Source organism: Triticum aestivum, chromosome 7D (genome assembly GCF_018294505.1).
Source record: "Triticum aestivum cultivar Chinese Spring chromosome 7D, IWGSC CS RefSeq v2.1, whole genome shotgun sequence".
Taxonomy (NCBI): Eukaryota; Viridiplantae; Streptophyta; class Magnoliopsida; order Poales; family Poaceae; genus Triticum; species Triticum aestivum.
Window position 1 is genome coordinate 390,669,477 of NC_057814.1, and position 18,665 is coordinate 390,688,141.

The 18,665-nt window shown below is 52.1% G+C and overlaps 2 protein-coding genes across 4 annotated transcripts in view; one reads left to right on the top strand and one right to left on the bottom strand.

The window, feature by feature from the left end:
• Positions 1-18,665, top strand: part of LOC123165085 (protein ROS1A) — a 25,803-nt gene continuing 7,138 nt past the window's right edge. For 2 of the 3 annotated variants that reach the window (XR_006482754.1, XM_044582711.1), the window contains exons 1-6: positions 1-261; positions 354-444; positions 3,116-4,738; positions 5,236-5,326; positions 5,462-6,078; positions 12,403-12,482. Coding sequence is in view for 2 of the 3 variants with exons in the window: in XM_044582711.1 (XP_044438646.1) it covers positions 3,151-4,738; positions 5,236-5,326; positions 5,462-6,078; positions 12,403-12,443 (2,337 nt within the window). In the remaining variant the exon portion in view is untranslated. Of the gene's footprint in view, positions 262-353; positions 445-3,115; positions 4,739-5,235; positions 5,327-5,461; positions 6,079-10,204; positions 12,274-12,402; positions 12,483-18,665 lie in introns of those variants that run through there. The other variant, XM_044582712.1, reaches the window with a different exon arrangement.
• The window catches only part of LOC123165086 (uncharacterized), a 23,019-nt gene continuing 16,597 nt past the window's right edge, over positions 12,244-18,665 (bottom strand). Inside the window, exon 7 of the mRNA XM_044582713.1 lies at positions 12,244-12,814. Coding sequence (XP_044438648.1) covers positions 12,795-12,814 — 20 coding nt within the window. The 3' untranslated portion in view covers positions 12,244-12,794. The remainder of the gene's footprint in view (positions 12,815-18,665) is intronic.

The following is an 18,665-nucleotide window of genomic DNA, read 5'->3' on the forward strand; positions in this document are numbered from 1 at the left end:
ATCGGACTGCACAATGCGATCTCTCTCTCCCTTGCAGTGAAGCCCCTGCTTGCTCTTTTTGTTTCCCTCCCTTTCCGTCCCTCGCTCGCCTCTCTCTCTCCCCCGCACCGCACGGATCCGGGGTGGAGAGGAGGGGACTGGGACCCTAGGAGGAAGCGACGCTCCGTACTTCTCACCGAAGGTCTCCACACAAGCACCGACACGGGGGGACGTGCATCGCGAGGTCGTGCATGGCCGATCTGCTCTGCCTCCGCCAGTGAAGTAAGCGCACATCGCCCGCGGGCTTGGTTTCCTTTTGTGTTTTGCTCTTTCGTTCACTTGTTTCCATTTCACAACTTTTATGTTATTATTAGGGTGGATTGTTGGATGCGTCTAGCTTCGTACGGCAAGAGACTGCAGATCTTGCAGGATTGGTCTGGTTTGGTTCGGAGGTGTAAGAAACAGGTAATGCTACAATTTTAGTGACGGGTTAATGCTTTGTGATCCAGTGCATGCTTATAAGATTATTGCCATATTTATGCCCATTTACTCCTGGAGATAATAGTCTGTGGCCGTGACCATATTTTGATAGACGACCAGATGCTTTGGTACGTTGCCTTCGCCCAAGCGCGTCTTTGACGAAATCATTAGCTAGTCCCCTGAGAGGATGATGTTCCATCCCCATAGAGATACCAATTTTGATTGGTTGAAATGGGACTTATTCTCTTCCTTAAAACTTAGCCTCGAGTCTATCTCTTTATCACACGTGGCAAACATGCCGAGGCGAGAGTTGAAGAAGGCGCACTGCCGCATCACGTGTTTTCTAAAAAACTTAGCGTTTAAGCAAAGCCGCGTTATACGGCGCGTTACTAACTGAATAGCCGGGACATGGCGTGTGGGCGGTGCCATATGTTGCTACCGTTTCTAGAAAACAAGCACACAAGTGGATCACAATGCCGAGCAATGAGTGAAACAGTCACGGGTTATAAGGTTCTTCCACAAAAAGCTTAGCCTCGAAGCAATGTCGCCTGCGGTACCACGTGTTTCCTCAAAAACTTAGTGTTTAAGCAAAGCTGCACTATGAGACGCATTACTAACCGTATAGACGGGACATGGCGTGTGGGTGGTGCCATATGTAGCTAGCATTTCTAAAGAACAAGCACACACATGGATCACGATGCCGAGTGATGAGACACAGGTTATAAGGTGCTTTCACAAAAAGCTTAACATCGAAGCAATGTCGCCACGCGGCACCACATTCATGTTTGCTAAAAAACTTAGTGTTTAAGCAAAACCACGCTATGCGACGCGTTACTAACCATATTGCCGGCATGGCATGTGGGTGGTGCCATATGTTGCTAGCGTTTCTAAAAAACAAGCATACACGTGGATCACAATGTCGAGCGGTGAGTGAAAGGTTATAAGGTGCTTCCACAAAAAACTTAACTCGAAGCAATGTCGCCACACAAGCCTCATGCCCCTAAGTGAGTAATGGCTGTAGGCATGCCAACATTGACATTTTTCACTGAGCGTTTCTTGAATGCTTAACACTAAATCAAGTCCTTTTCACACTTTTCCCCCCAAAAAGGAGGATAGATCTCTAGCCTCTGCATAAACCCTTAACCAATGTCGCCAAGCGTTTCTTGAAGGCGACAACTTACTCTCGAATCTATCTACTTGGCACACGCGATAAACATGCCGAGGCGAGAGTTGAAGAAGGCGCCACATGGTGACGGAGCAACAGCCAAGGGTGAGCGGGAGCGACCCCCCCCCCCCTCCCGTTTGAAATTTTTGCACATATACCCTTCAGATTTCCTGAAAAATTGCATATATACCCTTCAAATTTATGTTTGCCCCCCTGAAGCTTGGTAGACTGTGTTGCCCCCCCCTTTCTTGGATCCTGGCTCCGTCCCTGCAGACGGTACCATGTGTTTCCTAAAAAAACTTAGTGTTTAAGCAAAGTTGCTATAGACGCGTTACTAACTGAATAGTCAGACATGGCATGTGGGTGGTGCCATATGTTGTTAGCGTGTCTAAAAACAAGCACACCCATGGATCACGATACCGACCAATGAGTGAAATAGGCATGGGTTATAAGGTGCTTCCACAAAAAGCTGAGCATCTCCCCTAAGAAAAAGCTGAGCATCGAATCAATGTCGCCACACAAGCCTCATGCCCTAAGCGAGTAATGGCACTAGGCATGCCTTAACTTGGCGCCAAGCGTTTCTTGAATGCTTAACACTAAAGCAAAGTCTTCTTCACAGTTCTTTTCCCGAAAAGGAGGATAGACCTCCGACCTATTCATAAACGCTTACCCCATGTTGCCAAGCGTTTTTAAGGCTAAAACTTAGTCTCAAATCTATGTCCTTAGCACACGCGGCAAACATGTCGAGGTGAGAGATGAAGATGGTGCCACGTGATACCATGTACTTTCATTGGCTTTGGAATAATAGAGTAATTCAGAATAGCAACCAAAACCTTGGGAACATCTAAGTGTTTAAGCAAAGCTACGCCATGGGACACACGTTAATAACCGGATAGTGGAATATTTCATTGGCTTTGGAATAATAGAGTAATTCGAAATAGCAGCCAAAACCTTGGGAACATCTAAGTTAATGATCAATAGGTTTGGATGACATGTGGGTAGTGCCATATGTTGCTAGCATTTCTGAAAAAAGAAGCACACACATGGATCACGATGCCGAGCGAGAGTGAAAAAGTCACGTGTTATATGATGCTTCCACAAAAAGCTTAACGTCGAAGCAATGTCGCCACACAAGCTTGTGATGTTCCATCCCATTGAAATATTTGCTAGTTCTTGAGAAGATCATGTTCCATCCCATTGAAATACCAACTTTGATGGGTTGAAATAGGACATATATTTCCTAAATAAGAAGGTTGAAGGAGATAAGTTGAAAATGCTGAGTTACTCTCGAATCTATGTCCTTAGCAAACGCAGAAAACATGCCGAGGCGAGAGTTGAAGAAGTTGCCACGTAGTACTACGTGTTTCCGCAAAAACTTAGTGTTTAAGCAAAGCAGCTCGATCATTGTACTGTTTACTTATACTGCGGTCATTGCTCTTTTGGACATTATATAACCTTTTTGCATGGTGTCTTTGTAAATCTTTTTTACAGGTGAACACTAAGTTTTTGAGGAAAAAGTAGCTAGCATGGACGAGGGCAGTTTTCAGCACTGGCCGGAGGAATGGTTTCAGACATATCAGATGAATTCACCCATTGGGCTGGGGACAAACAATGAAGCTGGTCCGGCTGAAGGTACTGGCTTCAGTAGAAAAGCAGACAAAATACCTAAGAGTAAAAAGCACAGGCCCAAGGTAGTCAAAGAGAAAAAAATAGCCAAAATACAGAAGTATACAACTGCGAAGCATGCCAAGGAGAAGGAGACTCACTCAACTGGCAAGAGGAAATATGTCCGCAAAAAGGGACTAAACGCAACAACGAACCAACCTCCAGCAGAAGATTCTGATATGCAGAACAGAGTGGAAAAATTAAAAGCCAGGAGAAGCTTGAAGTTCAATGAGGATGATATGCGAAAAAATGCTGATCTAGCATCACAAGCCCAGGTTACTGAAGCGTCTTTCAATCCAGAGGATCCTCGGTCATCAATATATGCAGCTGAAAGAACTCATGCGCAGGTGGCATGTCATTGGGGGGGATACATAAATTTTCTTGAAGGAAACAATGTACCAAATAATATCCAGAGGATGGGAAGCCATCAACTTGAGTCTTTGGAAGTCGGACCTACTCTGCATTACTCCATTGACGAAGATTGCAGTATTGCTTTACCTGGCAAACAGCCAAGATACTCGACTGCAGAGCACACACAGTTGCCCAGTGGTACTGAGAATCCATTTATAGAAAACTATATCCCCAGTGGTGGTATTCATCAACTCCAGTACTTGGAAAAACGCATGGTTAAGGGGCCAGAATCAGTTCCAGAAACACATGGCGCGTCTGCTTATGATGATACTGTGAACAACTACTGCATTGCTATTCATGACGAGCAGATCACACACACAGGAGTTGAAGCTGTTGGGAAACCAGTAAGTAAATCATCAAGAGCTAAACGCCGTTTGTTAGATGCTTCTGGAGAAAACAAAGAAGCATACCCCACCAAAAAGCCAAAGAGGGGCCGTCCAAGAAAGGAAGAAAGCAATGGGAAGCCAAAAGGCAGAGGCACAAGGAAAGAAACTGTTCGTCCTGCAAAACGTTTATCGTCAAAAGACAAATGCACCATCAATGAGCCTATTTCTTGTGGCTCTGAACTTTCTGCAGGAGCTACTACTAAGGCGACAACGTCGGAGTCTAAAAGAAGTGTGGAGAGACCAAGCGTTTTGGAGATCTCTGACCATGATAATTATAGAAGCATCGGTTTCGAGCATATTGATGGAGCCATTACTGAAGTTATAGCACTATCAGCTGATCCTTTAGACGCCGTAATTGAAAAGTTCAAGCTTTTATACACTAGCAAATCAGATAAAGTTATGGCAGCTGCTTGTAATAAAGGCACATCTGATGCGCTGGTTCCATTTATGAGAAATGCAAATAAAAGACGTTCTCGACCCAGGGTGGACATCGATCCAGTAACCTCTTTGATGTGGAACTTACGAATTGCACCAAATATGAATGACGACGCTGGAGGCATGGACAAGGATAAAGAGAAGTTGCTTGATGAGGAAAGAAGAGTGTTCCGGGGGAGAATCAATGCATTTATTGCTCGCATGCACCTGATTCAGGGTATGAATTCTATTTTCAACATCAAATTTGTAGTGCGCTCTCTTTGGTATATAGTACTCCCTATGGTCACACAAAAGTTTGTTACCTCCTTGAGCATGCAAGTTGTTTTTATTTAGGTCCTAAAAGATTTAGATTGATCTCACCTCATCATAGCGTAGTTTTTTCGTAGAAAGTAACACGCGACAGATATGTGTTTATATCGTGATAATGGTCTAAATTGCATTTGTGAGACTGATCCTGAAAAAAAATGAAGTAGTTAGGGTTTGCATCCGAAAAGAAGATCAGTTGATTGCATTTGAACAGTGCTTCTGAATTTTAGTTAAGAAAACAATGCTTCAGAATGTTACATGGACCACCATCATGCATCATCACAATATATGAATGGAAGAGATGGCTCTTTCTTATTGTTACATGACTATGGTTACATGTGTGTTAGGTTACAGTTCAGATGCGTTTTTGGCTTGCACAATAAACTTCAATACTGGATCTCTTTACAGGGGATAGACGATTCTCTCCTTGGAAAGGATCAGTTGTCGACTCGGTTGTGGGTGTATATCTTACTCAGAATGTTGCCGACCATCTTTCTAGGTGAAAGCAAACTTCTAGCCTATTTAATTTATTGAGAATTAAATTCTAGCCTATCTGGAATAAGTATACTGCTTCTAATTCGCATGTTATTGTTTCAACATTAGTCTAACTGCCATTATTTAAAAAAAATTCCAGTTCTGCTTTCATGGCGGTTGCTGCGAAATTTCCAATCAAACCAGAAGGCCCGGAGGGATCTACAGCAGAGATGTCTCATATGCCTCCTGGACAGAATGATAGCTGTTCTGGACTATTTGGTGATTCTTTCAAGCTGAAAGGGAAGTTCTCTGTTGAAGAGATACTTAATACCGAGTTTCATGAAGGAAGTAACAGTAACGAATTGATTGGAAGTTTTTCTGGAGATGGATTCAACTTTGCAGCAGGAGAATGTTCTGTTCCATATAGGGAGTCCCTAATTGACCTCCATGAAAATAGGCAATCAAAATTTGTTGTCCCAGAAAGTGGCATTGCAAGCGTGGTAGAAGCTGAAGTACCAATGGAGGATGCTATTTCTTCACAAAATTCTTCTGTTTCTTCTCAACATTCGCCAGATTACCCTTTTCACAGAACTGATCCAATGGGGTTCAGTTTGTTGCCATACTTCCCAGAAAAGGACCACATGCTGATAAATTTATCCAATAGGATGACAAGTTCAACTGGACATGCAGAGCATCCACCAATACAAGATTTCCAGAACATGCATAATGATATGGTCGGATCATCAGAATATGGAGTTAATCTTCTTCCAGTCCCAGGTGTGAATTGTTAGGAATAAGTAACTTGTATTCCCATGAGGCCATAGGCCGATATATATACATGTACAGGTGTGGAACATATGCAGGAAACCCCTTATACAACGGGATAAATACAAAGGGGTACATGACTTATATTATAACTCTAACACCCCCCTCAAACTCACGGTGGAGGAACAACACTGAGTTTGGAGAGATAAAAGCCATGTTGTGCTCTAGTCTGGGCCTTCGTCAGGAAATCCGCCAACTGTAACTCGGAAGGCACATACTGAAGAGCAATAACCTGATCCTGCACACCAGCGCGCACATAGAAAGCATCAACACCAATATGCTTGGTGAGCTCATGCTTCACAGGATCGCGCGCAATGCTAATAGCACCTGTACTGTCAGATAAGAGCAGAGTCGGTGTAGTGACAGAAACACCAAAATCCTGAAGTAACCACCGTAACCAAGTCACCTCTACCGTCAAAAGAGCCATGGCTCGCAACTCAGCCTCGGCACTCGAACGGGAAACTGCAATCTGTTTCTTCATCTTCCAGGCAATGAGAGAACCGCCAAGAAAAACACAGTAAGCAGAATGTGAACGGCGATCAGAAGGACCACTAGCCCACGTAGCATCCGAATAGGCCTGAAGCTGTAAAGAACTGGAGCTAGGAAAGAATAGACGGTGAGAGATCGTGCCCCGAAGATATCGGAGAACACGAAGGAGATGACTATAGTGAACCGATGTGGGAGCAGAGACAAACTGACTCAGAATATGAAGCGGATAAGAGATGTCCGGACGAGTGACAGCTAGATAGACAAGACTGCCAACGAGATGACGATAACGCGTCGGGTCAGGGAGAGGATCACCATCAGTAGCACGGAGGTGAACATTGAGCTCCATAGGAGTCTCAACAATGCGGTCGTCAGTAAGAGCAGCACGAGCAAGAAGATCCTGGATATACTTTTCCTGGGATATAAAAAAGCCATCAGAGGTAGAAGAGACTTCAATCCCAAGAAAGTAGCGAAGAGGTCCAAGATCAGACATAAGAAACTGCTCACTAAGACGGGCCTTTACAAAGGCAATATACTCAGGGTCATCCCCAGTGATGATCATGTCATCAACATAGAGAAGAAGAAGAGTCCGACCACGAGGAGAAAGGTGAATAAACAATGCTGGATCATGAGCATTGGCTGAAAAACCAGCAGTAGTGACCACAGAGGCAAAACGCTCAAACCAGGCGCGAGGGGCTTGCTTAAGGCCATAGAGAGAGCGACGAAGACGACATACCATGCCATCAGGAACAGAATACCCAGGTGGTGGCTGCATGTACACCTCCTCACGCAGCTCACCATTAAGAAAGGCATTCTTAACATCAAGCTGAGATATAGACCAGTGGCGTGCAGAGGCAACGGCAAGAAGTGTACGAACAGTGGTCATATGGGCCACAGGAGCAAAAGTCTCGTCATAATCACGACCATGCTCCTGTTGAAAACCACGAGCCACAAGACGAGCTTTGTGACGCTCAAGAGAACCATCGGAGCGAGTCTTAACCTTGTAGACCCACTTACAAGTGATGGGACGGACTCCGGGAGGAAGAGAAACAAGATCCCAGGTACCAGTGCGTTCAAGAGCAGCAATCTCCTCTGCCATCGCAAACTGCCATTCAGGATGAACAACAGCCTGACGATAAGAAATCGGCTCAAGAACAGCAGCACCAGCGGTGGGAAATCCAAAGCGATCAACAGGCGGACGAGGACGAGAACGCAAGCCATAAGTAGGCTGAGAGGAAGAGGACAACTCATCCAATGAGGCATCCACAAGTCGTGAACGACGAGTGTAATGCTGAGGAAAAGATGGAACAATAGAAGGAGGAATCGCCAAGGTAGAATCGGGGGGTGGCGACGAAGAAGTCACCGGAGATGAAGGTGTAGAATCCGGTGACATGCTAGGCGAGGAGACCGGAGAAGATGGTGGCTGCAAATTGACTAGAGGTGGAGAAGCAGAGGGAGTGGAACGAATAGGCACAGGCGCGACGGGGGTGATAGGTGAGTCAGGAAAAGTGAGAAAAGAGATATCCTCCACTGAAAAAATCGAGGAAGATGGGCGTGGGTAGAAAGGACGAGACTCATCAAAAGTCACGTCTCGAGAGATACGCATCCGACGACCGATAGGATCCCAACAACGATAGCCCTTATGCTCATCACTGTAGCCTAAGAAGACACACTCAACAGACTGAGCGGTCAGTTTGGTGCGTTCGCGAGGGGCAAGAAGAACATAGCAAACACAACCAAACAAGCGAAGCATCGAATAATCGGGAGAATGATCAAAAAGACGCTCGAAAGGAACACCACCCTGTAGAGCAGCGGAAGGCTGTATATTGATAAGATAGGTGGAGGTGGAGACGGCCTCAGCCCAAAAATGAGGCGGGAGAGAGGCAGCAATCATCAATGCACGAGCCGTCTCAAGACGATGTCGATGCTTTCGCTCAGCCACACCATTCTGAGCATGAGCACCAGGACAAGAGAATTGAGAGAGAGTTCCTTGCTCAGCAAGAACACCACGCAACATCTTAGAGATATACTCGCCAGCGGAGTCAGCACGAAAAACACGAATGGGTGAAGAGAACTGAGTATGAACCATGGCAGCAAAACGCTTATAAATAGACAACACCTCACTACGAGAAGTCATGAAATAAAGCCATGTGTAACGAGAGAAATCATCTATGAAAATAATATAGTATTTATGACCACCTTTCGAAGCGAAAGGAGCCGGACCCCATACAGCAGAATGGACTAAATCGAAAGGACGCTGAGACACTGACTCACTATGTGAATATGGTAACTGAATCTGCTTGCCAAGACGACAACCCTGACACTCTAAAGAGACATCTCCTAAGACAGACCCCAGAAGACCTCGACGAACTAAAGACGACAACCGAGAACCACACAGATGACCAAGTCGATGATGCCACTGCTTGAAGGAACCAGTAACAGAGGCGACAGAAGCGGAGGAACTGGCGATGGTGGTGGCAGCGGAAGGAACATGAAGCCAGTCCAACTCCCAAAGACCCTGAGAATCACGGCAGCGAGGGCCAGCCCCAACCAGAGTGTGCGTGCGACGGTCCTGGACAGAACAAGAGTCAACGTCAAGGATGACCCGACAACCAGAATCAGTAAGTTGACCAGCAGAAAACAGATTCATGGTAAGTCGAGGAACATGAGCAACATCAGGAACAGAATAAAAAGAAGTAGAAAGATTGCCTCTACTAGCAACAGAAAGTGGAGTACCATCAGCAGTGAAAACATGAACACGAGAATCCAGCGATCGAAGAGAGGACAAAGCGGAAGAATGAGAAGACATATGAAAAGAAGCTCCGGAGTCCAGAACCCATGGGGATGTACCTGACTGTGTAGAGGGCGGTTGCTCAGTGCGGGAAGCATCAGTCACAGAACCAGCAGTACCCGTCGAGGAAGAACCTGAAGCCGCGAGCAGACGCTTAAGTCTCAGAATATCCTGCTCAGTCAAAGCAATGGCTGAAGCTGTCGAGGGAGATGACGAAGTCCCTGAGGATGATGATCGCGCCTTGCGCAGGTGTTTCCGCTTTGTGTAGCACTAGGACTCAATATGACCATCATTGTTGCAGTAGTCACAATGTGGACGGGGGCGACCTGAGCCTCCAGAAGGAGTGGGCAAGAGCGGCGGAGCACTCGAGCGAGAATGGGTCTGTGCAGCAGGTGGAGTGGAAGAAGCCCGAGTAGCGAGCACAGAGGGAACCTCCAGCAAACCAGCACCACGTAAGCGAGTCTCCTCAGCACGAATCTCTGAAAGCGCCTCCATGAGAGAAATACGGCCACGAGCAAACAACTGAGCACGCCGGGGCTCAAACTCCTTACGGAGCCGAGACAGGAACTCGTAGACGCGATGAAACTCCAAATTGGCCTGGACAGCCTGGCAACAGGGGCAAGTACGACAACCAACACTGCGGAGAGAATCAAGCTGGCGCCAGATAGCAGAACTCTGTGCATAGAAGTCATCAACAGTAGAGTCACCCTGCTGAAGAGCATGCTCCTGACGAACCACGGAAAGGTATAAGGCATCACCAGAGGGCTCGTAACGCTGACGAAGACAGGTCCACATCTGAAAGACAGTAGGAAGACCCAGAAACTCAGAAGCAAACTAAGGCAGAACACTAGCAGTGAGAACAGCTGCAGCACGAGCATCATCATCAAGCCACTGGGTGTAAACAGACAAAGCACCATGATACGTCTGAAGAGCCTCCTCATAAGCCAAAACCCTCTCATCATAAGCACGATCAGCAGCCTCATCAGCAAGCTTAGCCGCATCCTTGGCGGCCTGATTAGCGTCCGTAGGAAGAACCGGTGGAGTCGGCGGAGTAGGGGCCACCGGAGGAACCGGACGTGGCGGACAGCAGACCTCGCCAGAAAGAACACCCCAGAGACGGATGCCACGCATGTGAATGCGCATGAAGCCAGCGAACTCGGTGTAGTTAGTACCATCGAAGATCACCGGACAGCGAGGGACAGCAACATAGCCCGATGCAGCAGACATTTTTTTTAACAGAAGGCAGACGTTCAGGAGTCCCGATCTGCAGCAGCGGCGGGCGGCTCGATCAGAAGTGGACGAGCCTCGGAAGCAGAAGCTCGATCTGGCCTCGAGCGGAAGATAGGGCGGGGCAGAGCAGGCCGATCCAATCGGGAGATAAAGGGGCCGCAGGCAACACCAGATCCGAGCGGACGACGAGTTGGAGCAGACGACGAGCGGGTGGCTTCGATCCGAGCTCGAGCACAAGTCTGGCAAGGAGCGAAGGAACGGAATGGGCGGACGGCTTCGATCCAATCGGGGGCTGCGGGCGACGAGTTGGAGCAGGCTTCGATCCAAGCTCGAGTAGAAGTTGGCAAGGAGCGATGGAGCGGAACCGGCTTCGATCCTGGCGACTTCGATCCGAGCTCGAGTAGAGGTCGGGCAAAAAAAAGTGGGCGGCTTCGATCCCGGCGACTTCGTGTCGAGCAGAGAGGAGATCGAGGAGACCGGCTTGCGTCGATCCAGTCAATCGGGGGGAAGAGTGGACCGGACGTGAGGAACCGGCCGGCACCACGGGAGGATCAATCACACGAGTTGCGGCGTGGAAAAAATTGACCTAGCTCTAATACCATGTTAGGAATAAGCAACTTGTATTCCCATGAGGCCATATGCCGATATATATACATGTACAGGTGTGGAACATATGCAGGAAACCCTTTATACAACGGGATAAATACAAAGGGGTACATGACTCATATTATAACTCTAACATGAATAAAGATGTGTTGCTTGATCTAAACAGAACTTATCAGGCTTATGCCTCCTATCTCCAGAATGGCCATGTGGATTTTCCGTTTGTCAGCCATCTGGACAATTCATTCTGCACAGGCCTTGATAGCATGTTTCATCCAAATATTACACAACCTGAGGCTAGTTTTTATCAGTTACCATCTGCTTCTAGCATGTCCAACAGAAATAAAACCAGAGAGGCTGATTGTTCAAGCAATGTTCTATATTGTATGGACGAGTCACTAGTCCAGCAGAAGTCCCATTTTCCTACCGAGCCTTCGCAAAATGGGAATTTTTCACCAATAATGAAACAAAACTTTCAGCCATTAATTAGTTCAGTGGATGAGTCACTTTCTAAAGAACAGTTATTTTGCGAATACAAATTTTCAAGCAAGGACATTGAAGCTCCATTTGCGCAACAGCATGAGTGTTCAAATTCGCAAGAGGTATACAGAACAAGGGCAAAGCAAATGGGTGGTCAGTCAGGATGCAGCCAACCCCAACTGGGAAACAATATCAAACTTCAGGCAGAAACATGTGAAAATTATTGTTCTTCAAACTTGTGTGAAAACCAGAATGCTCATTCACAGGTCTCACAGGGAGTTGCAGATCCCATAAGGAAATCAAAAGTTAGTCGAAAAGGTTCATCGGAAGTTCCTACAGATGAATCAAAAGGAAAGACGGTGTGTGGGCCTACAGAGGAAACTTATGATTGGGAAAAAATACGAAAAGAATTGTTCGGCAATAATGGAGATAAACCAAGAAGTCCTAATACAAAAGATTCGGTTGATTGGGAAGCAGTACGGCAAGCAGATGTGAAAGCCATATCTGAAACCATTAGAGAGCGAGGACTGAACAATATGCTAGCAGGCCGAATAAAAGTAAGTCTGACAAAATGACAGGGCTGAAAACTCTAGCCAGTCAAACATGTCCACATTTCAACTGTGGTACATGTTTGATTTACAATATTAAATTTGCCCATTTTAATCTATTGGTCATTCGCTGTGCAGGAATTTCTAAACCGATTGGTGAGAGACCATGGAAGCATTGATCTTGAATGGCTGAGAGATCTCGAACCAGAAAAAGCAAAGTAAGTAACCAGTTACATTTTAAGAAAACTATCAGAACTATTGACTGACGAAAAAGGGTTTCCCCCGCTTTATATTATAAAGCAACCACCAAGCAAAACAAGGTCACACCAGCAGCACAGGAGCAGTTCAAACAAAACACAAACTAGTCTAGTTCCGAAGAAGAGTGCAAGATTAGCTGGGGGCACAGCACAACAACCCCAACAAAGAAATAGAGCAACAAGCTAATCCGGCTCTGGCGGTGGTGGCGGGGACGGGAGGCGACAGAGCGAAGCTCGGCCATGATCCTGTCGATGTTGTTGCGAGCACACCGCTTACTGAGCGGTCTCCATAGCTGTAAGAAACCACATAATTTGTAATACCGTGTCAGTAGCACGTCGCGGAATCACCTGCTCAATCACAAGCTTATGGTCTTTGATTGGGACCGGATGGCGCTCTCCTCCCGCGACCCGGTCGGCGCCGCGCCGGCCGCGGCCTGCTCGCCTGCGCCGCCGCCTCCGCCGCCCTGCGCTGCTCCGGTCAGCTCTGCCGCACCCCCGCCTCCCGACGCCCCGCTAACGCTGGCCGCTGGGCCGCTCGCCCCGTGCTCTGCTGCCCCCGTCGGGGAGTTGCTACCGCTGCGCTTGGCGGAGGATGAGGACTCCACCGCTGGCCGTCCCACCGTCCGGCGCACACCTCCGGCTCACCGGACTGTGCTGTGCCCGATGCTGGTCGACGTGCCGAGACGGGGAGCCCCCTCCCCACCCCATGCTCGCCGGCCGGTTGCGAACCCCCTCCTCCCGACGCCTGGCCAAAGGGCCGACCTTGGGTCGCGTACCGCTCGCCGCCGCCGCGCTCCGGCGTGGGGCGTCGCGGGGCGGTCCGACCTGGGTCGTGCCCGGTCCTCTTGGCGCTCAGCGGCGGCTCCCCCTGGTTCTCGGCCTGCCTCCTCCCCGGCGGCGTCATCTCAGCCGGTGGTCACCCGCTCCTCGCCGTTTCGACCGTTCATCGCAGCTTTTGGCACCTCCTCGCTCCGTTTTTCGCCCAGCCACTCCCGTAGTCGCCCCATGGAGTCTGGAGCTCCTGCACCGGCGCCGGTCGCAGCGCGAGGGGAAACCCTAGTCACTGCTACCCCGTCTTGCGGGCTGGGACGCCTGGTCGTGGGCCGCCCTAGTGTTGGGCCGGGATTTGGGCCTGGGGCTTGGGCTGGCAGCTCCGCTTCTGGGCCCAGCCTTAGCTGCGGTCCTAGTGGGCCGGCCTGCCCGGCCATTAGGCCTATCTGGCTGCCTACGGGCTTCCCTCGCCCCCCATCCCATTCCTCCCCTGCCCTAACCCTCCCTCTCCCGACCCCCGCCGCCAACCCCTCGCTCCCTCCCCCGTCGCTGCCGAACTCGCCGCCGGCCCCCGACGACGTCCGCGGCGCGACTCCTTCCGCCCGTCCCCCGACGCGATGCGCCATGAATCCGAGCTCCGCCGTCAGCTTTCCTCCCGCGGCGACCGCCGGTCTCCCGCCTACGATGACCACCGGTCCCCCTCTCGCCGTTCTCCCCCTCGCGCGGACCGCCGTGGCCGCTCCCGCTCGCCTCCCCCTGTCGCGGACCGCCGCGATGGTCGACGCCGGTCGCCTTCCCCTCCGCGCCGTAGGGATGCCAACCGCTCCCCGGCCAGGGGCGGCCACGCTCGATCCCCCGACTGCTCCTATGGGCAGCCGGCCCCTCCTCCCGCTGTAGCCGCGGTCCGCCGCTACCAGCCACCTCAGGGCGAGCCGAGCCTCCCCCCCGATCGGCAATGGAGCGGGACGGGGCCGGCCTGGGGGCAAGCGCAAGAAGAAGCGCGGGCTTGGGCGCGCTAACGGCCCTGCCCCGGTTAACGGCGCTTCCCGGGATCTCGCCGCCTCGCCGACGTCCGCTCTCCTCCCCGACGACCGCTCCGCCGACCTCGTCAAGTGCTTCAACTGCGGCCTCTCCGGCCACTCCTAGGTGGCATGTACTCGTCCCCAGGGCTGCTACCTCTGCTCGGATCCTGACCACCCGGCGATCCTTTGCCCCGACCGCCCGGTGCCGGAGGAGTTGGTGATGTACGGGCATGGGATTGAGGGCCTCGGCTTGTTCCACGTCGAGGTGCCTGACATCCTCTCCCCCTCACCATCGCTCCTGGTGATTGTCACCGTGAAGGATGGGGTCGCTTCGCCGGAGATGTTAGAGGCCGAGCTCAACCATCTCTACCACTGCTCCTGGGATTGGCAGGTCACCATGCTGCCTGGAGGCCAGTTCTCGGTCGTGTTCCCCAACGCTGTCAGCCACGGCTACGGCACCCGCAGCGGAGACATCACTCTAGCTCTCAACAGCCTAGTGGTGGACATCTCTGTGCCGGTGCGGGACCCCCTGGCGGTGGCTGTTTTGGACACGGCTTGGATCCTCATCGGTAGCCTGCCCGACATCGCTCGATCGGAGCGGGTTATTCGGAGCATGTCCCGCATCCTCGGCAAGGTGGTGGTGGTGGACGAGTTGTCCCTCCGCAAGGAGGAGGAGGTCCGCGTCAAGGTCAAATGCCTCGACTCATCCAAGCTTCGCGCCACGATCCGGGTGTTCTTCAACGATCAGGGTTTTGACCTCCGCATCTCCCTCGAGCCGCCCAACCACGTTGGCCGCCCCTGCATCCCCGGCGACAGCTTCTTGGGGGGAGGGCCAGACGGGGATGGTGCGGGGGATCGCCGCAGTGACCGCGACCCCCGTCACGGACGCCGCTTCGGTTCAGAGGAGGACGACGATGACTCCGAGGACAGTCCTCCTCACGACCAGCCCCCCGCTCCGGCTGCTAGGAGTGGTGGTGGGACCGGACGCACCCACTCCTCGGCCGCTCCGCCGCCCTCCGACGACGGCCTCGACGCTTCGGACGCCAGCCTTCAGGTCTTCCCCGCTTCATCGCCCCGCTCCCCTGTCAGTCCGCTTCTTGATGTCTTCACCACCCTCTCCGCTGGGGCCGTCCCGGACCCGCCTAGCTCGGCCGCGCCTATGCCTCTCGTTCCTGTGGTGGAGTCCCCGGGGGCGGTCGTGGCCACCCTGGACCCGCCCCCTCGGACCCTGCAGATGCTGATACCGCGCTAGAGATGGCGCTGCTCTCCCCCCCCCCCCGCTGCCTGCGGCAGCCAGGCCGCAGCTGGGGGCGGAGGTCCAGCTGTCCGACGCCGACCTGACTCCTGCTCCTCCGGCTCCCCCAGCCCCCGAGGGGCCTCTCTGCCCGACGCACCCTGGTCCGCCTCTGGCGCTCCTGGACTCCGCCGCCGTGGAGCTGCAGGTGGTGGTGACCACCCCAGCGGCCAGACCGATGGGTAGCCCTGCTCTGCCTATCCCCGAGCAGGCAGAGCTCAGGGCCGCTGCCCGAAACCTCTAGCCAGGTACACCGCTCATTCCTGCCTCTACAGCTACTCGTTCCTTTTCGGCCTTGGAGTCGGCTCCGCTTGGCCACCTCGCGAAGGTGGCAGCGGACTCGGCAATTGTGTTTCGGGGAGAGGTAGCTCCCCCGCTAGTTCAGATTGAGGCTATCCGTGCACGGGAAATCCTAGATGGTCGCCTCGCCGAGGCCCGTGCGCGCCCCCTCTTCTTCGGGCGTCCCTTCGGGGACGGCCCCGAACCATCCGCCTCGCCTGACGGCCGCCCCAGTTGAGATTTGCGGCCGCACTCGCTCTCGCACCGCTGCCCTCCGCGCCCAGAGCGCCTCTCGTGTCTTGGGGTCAAGCAGCCCCCCGATGGATGAGTGATGCGGACCCTCTTCTGGAACATCCGCGGTTTCGGTCAAGATGGCCGACGCCGCCAACTAATCGAATACATGCGAACTGAGCGAATCGACATTGTGGCCATTCAAGAAACCATGCATACGGAATTTTCCCTGTCGGAGCTCGAGCACTTGAGCTCCGACCTATTTGCTTGGCACTGGCTCCCTTCTAGTGGGAGTGCGGGCCACTCGGGTGGCATCCTCCTAGAGGTGAAGGATGCCACCTTTGAGGTAGGCAGCATGGATCGGGGCGAGTTCTACGTGAGCATGGAGATCTTCGAGCGAGCACTGAACTTCAAATGGGAAATTATTGCGGTCTATGGGCCGGCCGACCACCGCCGTTCGGAGGCTTTCCTCGGTGAGCTCAGGAGGAAGGTAGCAGCTGCTCAGCTCCCGGTAGTGGTGGGAGGTGATTTCAACCTCATTCGGTCGAAAGAAGACAAGAGCAATAACTTGGTGAATTTCCCGCGGATGCAGATGTTCAATGACTGCATTGCGGACATGGGGCTTCGCGAGCTCGATCATGTCGGAGCCAGGTTCACTTGGACAAACCGACAGGTTGAACTGACTCGCTCCGTTCTCGATAGGGTCTTCGCTTCCCCTGAGTGGGACATTCGTTGCCCCCTAGCTTCACTCCGGGCGATTACGCGGATTGGCTCAGATCACGTCCCCCTTCTCCTTTCTTCGGAAAATGAGCGTCCTCCCCTTCCGCCCCTATTTCGTTTCGAGACCTTCTGGTTGCGCCAGCCTGGGTTCTCTGCCGCGGTGGGCGCGCGATGGCGCGAGGCGCGCGAGGCCCCCCATCGATCCCTTTCGGCCGTAGACAACTGGCACTTCTGCGCCAAGCGGTCACGACAATTCATGAAGGGTTGGGGCGCAAACATAGGCCGCGACATCCGGGAGCGTAAAAAAGCCCTCCTTCATGACATCCAGGCGCTAGACCTTCAGGCCGACGCCGCTGGCCTCTCGGCGGACGAGTGGATGCTTAGATATGATCTGGAAGACCAGCTCACGGTCATCTACTCAGACGAGGAGGCCTACTGGCGTCTGAGAGGTACTCAGAATTGGGTCCTTAAAGGGGACGCCAATACCGCCTACTTCCAGGCCATTGCAAACGGCCGCCGTCGCCGGAACTCCATCCCCCTTCTTTGGGACGGGGAGCACCTCCTACAGAGCCCCGAGGACATCCGGGCTCATGTAGACGGCTTTTACAGAGACCTATTCTCTGCTTCCCCTCGGGGAGGTCTTGCCCTGGCGCAAGATATTTGGCCTGCCCACAGTTGCGTTTCGCCTGCGGACAACGAGGCCCTCACGGCTCCGTTTTCCGAGGCGGAAGTCTGGGCGGCTATTAAGAGCATGAACCCATCCTCGGCTCCGGGTCCTGATGGGCTACCTGTGAAGTTCTTCCAGAACTTCTGGGAGGTGATCAAACCTGAGGTGATGGCACTATTTGACGAGTTCTTCGTCGGGTCCATCGACCTCGCCCGGCTCAACTTTGGTGTAATCACCCTCATCCCCAAAGTGGCCGGGGCCTCGGAGATCCGCCAATTCCGCCCGATTACGGTGATTAACGTCATCTTCCGCATCCTCGCAAAGGGGTACGCCATTAGGGTGGCCACTATTGCCGACCGGATCACTCACCCGGATCAGTCAGCCTTCATCCAGGGACGTTATATCCTTGACGGAGTCCTGGTGTTTCACGAAGCTCTCCATGAGGTTCACTCCAAACACCTCAAGGCTGTCTTCCTGAAACTAGACTTCCACAAGGCGTATGACACGGTTAGTTGGTCTTTCCTTCGGGAATGTCTTCTCCGAAAGGGCTTCGATGATCAGTGGGTGACTAGGGTGATGCAGATGGTTTCCTCAGGCCGGACCGCGGTGAACATTAATGGGGAGATCGGCCCCTTCTTCCCCACCCTCTGTGGGGTGCGCCAGGGCGACCCCTTCTCCCCGTTCTTGTTCAACATGGTGGTCGACGCCCTGGCCGCCATCTTGGATAAGGCCAAGGCAGCTGGCCACATTAAGGGGATAGTTCCGCATCTTGTTGGGGAGCACGGGATCTCCCTTCTCCAGTATGCGGATGACACCATCATCATGGTGGAGGCCTCGGAGAGTGATATTTCAAACCTCAAGTTCCTTCTGTTGTGCTTTCAACAGATGTCTGGCCTCAAGGTCAACTTCGACAAGAGTGAGGTGATGGTCTTGGGATACTCCCAAGACGAACGCCAGAGTATAGCGGATCGGCTTAATTGCCAGCTTGGGAGCTTCCCCACGATTTATTTGGGGATACCCATTAGTGATTCTAGGCTTACGGTGGCTAAACTGCGCCCCACGATGGGGAAGCTTCAGCACCGTATCGAGCCTTGGCAAGGTCGGTGGCTCTCCAAAGCAGCTCGTACAGTGCTCATCAACTCGTCCCTCGCCAGCCTGCT